The sequence below is a fragment of the Mytilus edulis genome, chromosome 10, assembly GCF_963676685.1.
Source record: "Mytilus edulis chromosome 10, xbMytEdul2.2, whole genome shotgun sequence".
Taxonomy (NCBI): Eukaryota; Metazoa; Mollusca; class Bivalvia; order Mytilida; family Mytilidae; genus Mytilus; species Mytilus edulis.
This window is the reverse complement of record NC_092353.1, coordinates 48,361,592-48,371,168: the sequence shown is the minus strand read 5'-3', so window position 1 is coordinate 48,371,168 and position 9,577 is coordinate 48,361,592. Positions and strand designations below refer to the sequence as shown.

Sequence of the window (9,577 nt, the reverse complement as noted above, 5' to 3'; positions counted from 1 at the left end):
AGTATATCAGCAAAAAATATAGGTCAAAGCCACATGCATTGTAGTTTATGTCCTCCCCTCTATGTAAATGCATACCACAACAATTATATTGGATTGTCTTGTACGCAGAAATTTATAACAAAAATCTTTTTTTACCAAATTATCTACAAATACCTTTTTGTTCACTATTAACAAAATACCCCGCATGGTATCTCAAAGTAATGAATATAAAGCGTATGCTACCATTTTAATGTTTATAATTATTATGGATTATTCCTTTTGGAAGATTTTTCAATTTTACATGGGAAATAGTGGTATACAGGGAAAAGTCATTTTTGAAAAGATCGAGATTTAAGATTATCCAAAAATTCTTTAGAATCCACATATGGTTAATACCACTGTGCAAGTAAACAGTTTCCCAGTATTTCTAAAATTTCTAAAGACTCTTTTTTACTGCGAACATGTGTTTTTATCAATTTAACATGCAGATAAGTCGGCAATGTACCGTTGTTTGTACGGAAATTCTGTTTAGATATCCAACATACAAGGTATATCACCCGACTTGTTGCTCAATGTAATGTTCATTGAAGCCATAAATGACTTTTGATTCGCCAAAATATCATCCTTGTCAAATTTTATGTTTTCTGTGTGGGATCACCTGAGTGCTCATTTATTTCTTATGTGTTACAAGACACTCGTATTTGTACGATTCACATACAAAAACATTAGTATTTGAAGCCTTGTCTGCAATTTGAGCCCAAATGAGGTAGCAGTTGAAATTTAAAATTTGCTACAGTCGTTATTCGATAGCCATGCTGCTGTAATTTGATACAACTGAATCGTCTGTAGTATCTAATTACTTTTATCACATTGAATCAAAGTAGGGGCAATGACTAGATTGATCCATGACTAGCCTTTTTCTAATGGATGATTCAGCTGTCTCTATAGCACATACACTTAAATATATGTAGTTTCTGTTGAATTTAATCATTACTTTAAGAACCATTTCATAGACTTTAGATCTTGCTTTTGATATGTCAATCAATTTCAATTCTTCTACTAGATCTCATAGTGTTTAAGAATGTCTTGTGATAGTGTCAAGACTTGCTTAACAAAGAGCATATGCAGGTTTCTATGATGTGTTATTACTATTTACTACAATTTTTTGTTGACGTCTTTGTTAGATTTATTTTTTATGTTTCTTTATATCAGACAATATGATTTGAATCCCAATTTTCGTCACATTAACCTATTTCGATGTTCAGGTTGCTTCAAAGATTGTGTCAATATAACGGAACTACAAACCGTTGTTTTACTAGAAGGGGATTGGCAACAACACCAACAACAACAACTAAAAAATATAAAACTTTTGATTATATTGAAAGCAACAATTTTCATCACTATGATAATTAATATAATAAAATTGTTCTTTCTATAAAAATTTTCCTGAACAAATTATTGAGTTTGAGAAATAATGTTTTAAAAAATTGTTGATAGTAAATCTTCATAAAATTGATCTTAATAATATACATTTTCATATTTGTTTGCTCGATACGCATTCCAATAAAAAAAGTATACATCATGAGCAGATTTTGGGGCAGAATAACAGTGGGCCCGGTATCCTCCTTACGGAGCTATATATATGGTACATGAGCATACTTTTTGATTACTGTACTCATAACATTTTTTTGAAATCCTTGTTCCACATCTGTGCATGTGCAGTGATATTTTGTTTAACAATTAACTGTAAATATGTCTGAAAACAATGTCAGGCATTATGATTTTGGTATCTAGATTTCCTAAAATAAATTCCAAACGAAATTAAATTTAAGACAATATCAAAAACAATAACAGGTATCATCAAATTTGTTGTAAATTGAAATCTCCAACGGTCAGCAAACAGATTGTATATAAACAGCAGAATGTCGAAGATAATGTCCATTATTCGGTAAACAGTAATAAAGCTTTTAAAATATCTAAACCAATCTTCTCTTGTACTTATGGAGGAAAATCCTTTCAATAAAGCAAATGTCATTACACCATAGAAAAAGACGTTATACAACAATATTATACTGAACATCGTAACGGATAATCCACTTTCTCTATAGCCAGTTCGGTTTATTCCACATACCACAAGAAATCCACAAACATTAATCAATAATCCCATTGCAGTACGGATCATTAGAACTTTCAACTTTTTCTCTTCTATTCTATCATTTGGAGACTTCAGGATTTCATATAACGAAAGAAGAACTGCACACGAAATATCCAAATAATCTTCCGAAAAACACATTTTTACAACAATATCCAACGACTTTTCGGGTCAATAATAGTATGCACATCTATAACAGCGAGTGTTCCGAGTGTATACGTACAAACATTTAAATATTAAATACCTGTTTATCTTTCAAGGATGAAAAAAAGTCCACATAATACCAAGAAAAACGATACTTGATAATATCACTTGTTCATTTAACTGGGTCACAATATTAATATTTACAAAATGTCTCGATAGGTGTAATAGCAGTGAATCGTTTCGTTGTCGTGGTATTTAAAGGGACACATTTCTTACATTATTTGTACCGTTTCAAGTTATATTTTGTATTTCATTGAGTATAAAGAACTTACACTTACACGACAGACGGGACAGTGAAATCCACCAAAGAGGAATATTAATTATTCGGAATCAGTTGTGGAATATGTATGCTGTTTGATTTTAGATCTGTTCTATTTGGATAGTAGCGATGTGTTGCGGGCGTATCTGTGCATTTTATGTAGATTTATTATGTTCATTCATGCTTAGTAATTATGACAGATTTGTACATTATTTAGGAACAAAACATCAAAATCAAAAGGAAACAAAAACATTAACTAAAAAAGTAAGGATCTTACTACTTCGGCTAGGAATTGGATATTTGATCAACATAGCATTATTTCTAATTGTTTGTTTTGTCAACAGAAAAACTAAGGACGAAGGAGAAGGCGGGTTCCTGCTATTTTGTTCAATCGTAATTTTCGCAGTATGCTTTTATGCGTTTATAACTTTTTCTCTAGTATACAGACTTTCACGGTTTTCAAGTAATGTGGACGATCCTAAAGCCGAATATAAAGTCTTAAAATATCAAAAGTTTATGATGGTATACAAATGTTTGGATGTCATTTTCGACACAGCGGTGTTGCTTTATAGTTTTATTTTAGCAGATTGGGATTTAACAAAATTTACTATTGCGGCTACTGCGGTTTTATGTACCGATATAGTGCTGAATTTAATTGTGCTGATGAAAAACTGTTGTTCCGACGAGGAAAAAAGCAATCAATATGGTTCAAGTGAAAATAATCAAGCGTTTGAAGCTGGTGAAATACAAGAGGTAAGAATGAAATAACAAACATATACATTGTATATTATTACCTGGAAAACTTAATATTGATGAAGATTTTTTAAAATCTTTTTGAAATGTATTGAAGATAGCGTTCTGCAGCTGCATGATAATACTTTTATTATATATTAACCTCTAAACGTTTTTGTGTATTTGTTTTGTTCCGTTTCTTTCTATGAACTTTTCAGTCCTTATGTATGTGTCTTTAAAATCATATTAACACATACGTGCAAGTAGTAACACTATTTGGTTTGAATATATATTTTAGGAATGGTGCGTCAAATATAGAATCTAACTTGATGTGCATATGATAGTTCAACGGAAACTGCTATAATTATAGATTATCGTTGATCATCTCAAAAGTGAGAAAAGCAATCGAGTTGAGATGACCAATGATAATCTGTTTATCGCTATTTTATCTATGACGACGTTGTCGATTTCATGTCAATTTCGTTAGCAACGCCACGTGGCCTCCTTAGTTTCTAGCGATAATTTTTCCATCTCAAGCGAGAGGCATGATATGAAAATTATCACAAAAAAACATCAAAAGAAAAATGCACAAAATAGCGATAAATAACAATTATTCAACGATAGTAATTTGAAAGAGACTCATATGTCGACCCGAACATCATTTTGACTTTAAAAAAAATGGTTGTTTTACCGATGTGCTTTGTTTTTATACCTCTGTTGTTATTTTTTTTATATATACATATGTTATGTTTTATAGTGGTCAACATTATAACACATTGTGGACAATGCTGTACCCTATTTTTGACATTTTTACCTATTTATCTGTTTGTATTGTTCGCACATCGTTGTTAATATAATGGATATTTGATGCGACTGTCATACAAGTGAGAGATTCAGAGGTTAACCAGGTTCAATTCACCATTTTCTATTTGGTAAAATGTCAGTACCAATTTAGTTATTTGACAGTTGTTACCTGATCTTTTTATATTGCAACTTGATGAGGGACTTTCCGTTAAGGATTTTCATCGGAGTTCAGTATTTTTGTGAAATTACTTTTTATTTGATTTCATATTACAGCACAGATCGGTGGTTATAGATCATAGAAATGTTAATGTGGAAGAAAGAATGCAACAGAAAGGTAAAATGTATACTATGAGCCTATTATTATGCCGTATGTGTGGTTTATACGCAAATGAAATAGCAACCCGTCGACAAAAAGAACCTGCTAGAAAACAAATAACAAATGCCATCAATAGACGGTAAATGTAGTATTCAACAATAAAAAGAAGTTTATACAATATATCAAACTATAAATAGCCAAAAGTATAGAATCATACAGATAAAGGATACTACAGATACAGCAAAGTCTGCCTTATATCTTGACTTACATCTAGAAATTGAAAATGAGGGTCGGTTGAAAACAAAACTTTACGATAAAAGAGATGATTTCAGATTCCCAATTGTGCACTTACCATTTCTATGTAGCAACATTTCAGCAGCGCCTGCATACGAAGTATATATCTCCAAATTGATACGATATTCCCGGGCTTGTATTTCCTATCATGATTTTCTTGATAGAGAATTGCTCCTCACAAGGAAGCTATTAAGACAAGAGTTCCAAATGGTGAAGTTGAAATCATCCCTTCGTAAATTTTACGGACGCCATCACGAGTTGGTTCACCGTTATTGAATAACTGTTTCACAGATGATATCGGATATGTTCCTCATGTAGTAAGTACAATACCCTTCCCTTTTCACGAATGTGATCTACCGAATTAGACTAATTACCGGATTTGTAGTACCATAAGCAACACGACAGGTGCCACATGTGGAGAAGGATCTGCCTACGCTTCTGGATCTCCTGAGATCAAACCAAGTTCTTGGTGAAGTTCGTGTTGCTTAGTCTTTAGTTTTCTAAAGTTTATGTTGTGTCATCTGTACTATTATTTGTCTGTTTGTCTTTTTATTTTAGCTAAGGTGTTGTCAGTTTATTTTCTATCTATGAGTTTGACTCTCCTTCTGGTATCGTTCGTCCCTCTTTAAAATTATTTAAGGTAGCACAATACAAAGATTTTTTTACTTCCGATCACTAACCTTTGAAATGCTGTAACTTTCTTATGAATGCATAGAAAATAATAAAAGAGGTATATATAGATAGATAAAAGATTAATCTTTTAAATGAATGCAATATTTTTTATTATGCAATCATTATGTAATCAATTATTATGTAATTAGTGGCAAAATCTGGGTAAGTTCACTTGAATGAATTTAGCTCTATCATCTCTTCAACTATACAGAAAATTTTAACGAAATCTTAATCAACACATCATGGGCTTCAAAAGGGTGTCTCAGATTGTCTCTATGGTGTTCCATTCTCTCATAAATCTCTAATTAGTGTAAACATCCTAACCACGTAAAAGAAGATAATGTTTAATTAGGTGTAAAATTTTTTCTATACATTCTATCTGAAATCTGAGACACCCTTTTGTAGATAATGGCCATAGGAACAACATATAATAAAATCAACCCTCTAGGGATACCTATGCAGCAGCTAATTTCATTTGAAAGTGGAAATTTGGTAAAAAATATTTTAGACTAAGTTAACATTATAATTGGTTACATAATTGTTGCATAATACTAACATTCCATTAATTTGAAAGAGTAATCTGTTAGCTATCCAAAACTACCACTTTTATAAATTTTCAAGCATTATTAAGAAAGTTACAGCATTTTAAAACTTGGGAGTTTGAGTTATAAAATCTTTGTATTGTGCTACCTTAAGAGATCATTTATACCAGATTTTAAAAAAAACAATAAAAACACTAAAATATAGCATGAGAAACCTTTAAAATCACTGACGACGTTCCAAACTCTGTAGCGTGACATGAACAATCGAATGGTGATTTTTCTTTCCTTTTATTTAAAACGTCTTTTTAGAAACAGGAACGTATTTCATCGGGAAATTTATGATAACATGCCAAACCGTCTTTAATTCTATATTGACATATATAAAACTGTCAACAGTGACCGGTAAATAGATCCTTTTCTGACAGAAAAAAGTTAATAAAAATTTATAAAAATTATAAAAATGTTTTCAACAACAGCTAATGTTATATTTATGCAATTAATATGGATACAGAAAAAAAATTAATATGTGTGATGAACAGGTTTGATAATGAAAAGTTTGATACATCGTATGATTTATTAGTATCATTGATATACTAGATTCAATAACACTCAGACGAACCAAGTTTGTAATATAGTCGTAGTTGTAAACACATCATATAAGAACGTCTTTAGCTGTTTGTCCGGTGTCAAAATTTACAAAGTTTATGTTTACTTTAAATATTGTCGACGCAACTGCATCCATTTATCTTCGTTTGGTAAATCGAAATATGCATGCATTTACACACGGTTCATTGCAAGTATGCAAACGTATCTTGTTCCATACAGGTTTCCTCACTCAATACATTTAAAACATGTCTTTTATTATTAGATATGGAAAATTCATCTGAAGTGGAAAAGTCTTCTGATTTTGTCCCAGAACCAGTTGCAATGTCCAATTTAGATACATCATCAGATTGGGTAACATTTTATAACTCTTATACATCATATATAAATTTTCTATATAAATGATTCACACCTGTGAAAATTTGTTGATCGTACAAACAAGAATTATAACAATATTTTGAAAATTAAGAAAAGTACTTTTGTATACAAATTGTCTACACACTGGACATAATGAGATGTTTAATATATGATTTAACAGTTTTTTCTAGCGGTTATTGGTGTGTAAATTAAAGCGATTAACTAACAAACTGAATAAAAGTCCGAAGAATTCATCCTTCGGACTTTTATTCAGTTGGTGAGTAATCATTTCAATTCTTAGCAGAACATTTGCAATTTTAATTGATATGTTTTTATTCATTGGCTTATATTTACTATTAAATTCTCAATAGACTGGTCGTTACTAAAGAGTAAGCCGCCATATTGACTACATGTATGTGCGATTATAATACAATATTATCGAAAATGTGATGGCACATATATTTATTCCAAAAACGATCTTTTGATGAGATATTTTCGGAATTTGAAGCGAACAAATAACGAAATAACACGAAGATTGGGAGTTTTTATTTGTATCATGGCATTTTTGTCATGACAGTAACTCGATAAGATTTATCATACTATTTTGGGGATTTTATTTTATTGAAATGTCATGCCTTTTTCTTGCTTCGGTTCTTGCTCAACCAAATATTAATTTGGTTTTCAATTTCAATTCGCTTAGAACCCCTAGATAACATGCATGTATATAGCGCATGAATAGATCACATTGAAAGTTGTTTCGATAATATGGTTTATCGAAGTGTAAATTAAGTGAAAAAATTTCTAATTGACCGATCCAATTTAATTATCTTTAGATATGTAGATCATATTTAAATTAAAAGGTTTTGCAACTCAAAGACTTTCATGAGCATCATTTTGACAAATGTTTTATGCATATTAGCGATAATCTTTTTCATCGATAAGATTTAACTGTTGTCGAAAGTTACTCTCACGATTATATATATGATTACTTCAAAGTCCATTTTAAATTATGTCTTTCGATACAAAATACATGTAGAACACTTGAGTGCATTTTGTTTAACATAAATAGAACATAATAGTAAAAAAAATGACTAATCATGCTTTAATGAATTTCAAGTTTACCAACGGAGTAGTGTATATGTAGCATATGAACCACATGAATGATATCAAGCGAATTTAAAATGATATAATAACAAAAATGAATGAATAATTAAATTCATAGCCCTCATACACTTTAAAAAAATATCCCTCGCATGCCTCCAATTTCTAAAAAAGGTGTTATTTTTTTCAGGTATCAGAATCGAATTAATAGTATCAGATGCAGTCAGCAAAGTCTTTTGAGAATTGTGAAGTTAGGAAACCAGGAATTCATATCAACTAATCATGTATCTATTATTTTGTAAAAAATTCAAGAGAAGTCTTGGTCATATCTTCAAACGGCCATTGCCTTTAGATAAAACGCAGACGTATAATCTTCAGAAATAAACCCATCATAGATTCCAGACGAACGTTGCGTCTGTAAAAGACGCATTAGTGACACTGCATTAAAACAGTTTAAAAGCCCAAATATGTAACGAAAATGAATAGCATTGAAAAACAAAAATTCCGAAAGGTTTGGTTATATTTAGCTAATGGAGAATTAAACAGACCATATACATGATATATGAACTGAAGTTACAAATAATAAATGTTTGTATAGTATACAATCTCCATAACTTAGTTACGCTAATATTGTCATTTATTTTTTTTCTCTTATTGACAGAGGAAAATACAATCTCTGTTGGGTATCTAGTGATTGAATTTTATCATACATAGAGATCAAGGACATTTTTATGTAATATCGTTTCTTTAGCAATTAGTCAAACTTTTTTTAAAAAGGTTATGCTCAATCTCAAAAGATTTTAATTTATCATTGGAAAAGCAAATCAAATATATCACAATTCAAATATATATAAAAATCAGAAGGATTTTTCACATTAATTTTCGTGCATGAGGGAGCTATGAAGATTCGTTTTATCCAAGACAATTAATATTTCACGAGGGAAATGTCCGTGAGCATTTTAAATTTCCGAAGGTGAAGAAATCTGCATATCTCCCAAGGCCAAAGCAAATTAATGTTTTATTCCTTTTTTACTAACTGAACATTTAATATTACTTTAAATAACTTGTTCTTTTTCATTTGGTTTTTATAGCTAAACACGACATTACAAATGTTTATGTATTATAATTCAGAGCTTGTACGATATAAGGTGTAATTTAATGTAGATCTTCTTGGCATCAAAAATTACGTCACATTTCAATTTCTGAAAGAGCACAAAAAATGACGTCACATTTGAAAAACTATATCTCAAAAATAAGATAGAATAAAGATTGATTTAAGATTATAATAGAACTAAATACTGATATTACATTTAAATACAATGCACATTGCAATACTTATCAATAGCAATTAACTATATTATGTATATGTCCGGTTTGTTTTGAATCTGACTTCAAACATCGGGGATTATTTTCCTGGTAAGTAGAGTGAATAAAGTGATTCCAAAGGATATATATAAATAGTGTTCGGATTTATATGTGGATATTGCAATAGTGACTGTGATACAATGTATAAAGTGAAACTTATATATATATATAATAAGTTATTTTATTAATGAGAATAC

General features: G+C 30.3%; 1 protein-coding gene across 1 annotated transcript; it reads left to right on the top strand.

The window, feature by feature from the left end:
- The first annotated feature begins 2,489 nt into the window (after window positions 1–2,489).
- LOC139491343 (uncharacterized) lies at window positions 2,490–9,078 on the top strand. Its single transcript, XM_071278974.1, has 4 exons — window positions 2,490–3,347; window positions 4,404–4,464; window positions 6,823–6,911; window positions 8,206–9,078. The coding sequence occupies exons 1-4, from the start codon at window positions 2,724–2,726 to the stop codon at window positions 8,221–8,223; spliced, it is 792 nt and encodes a 263-aa protein (XP_071135075.1). The 5' UTR covers window positions 2,490–2,723; the 3' UTR covers window positions 8,224–9,078.
- Window positions 9,079–9,577: the final 499 nt, after the last annotated feature.

Excerpts from the sequence above, each read along its gene's own strand:
- LOC139491343 (XM_071278974.1), top strand. The coding sequence starts at position 2,724 with ATGTGTTGCGGGCGTATCTGTGCATTTTATGTAGATTTATTATGTTCA. Across the intron at positions 3,348-4,403 it reads AAGCTGGTGAAATACAAGAG|CACAGATCGGTGGTTATAGA; the intron begins GTAAGAATGAAA and ends TTCATATTACAG. Across the intron at positions 4,465-6,822 it reads AGAAAGAATGCAACAGAAAG|ATATGGAAAATTCATCTGAA; the intron begins GTAAAATGTATA and ends TTTTATTATTAG.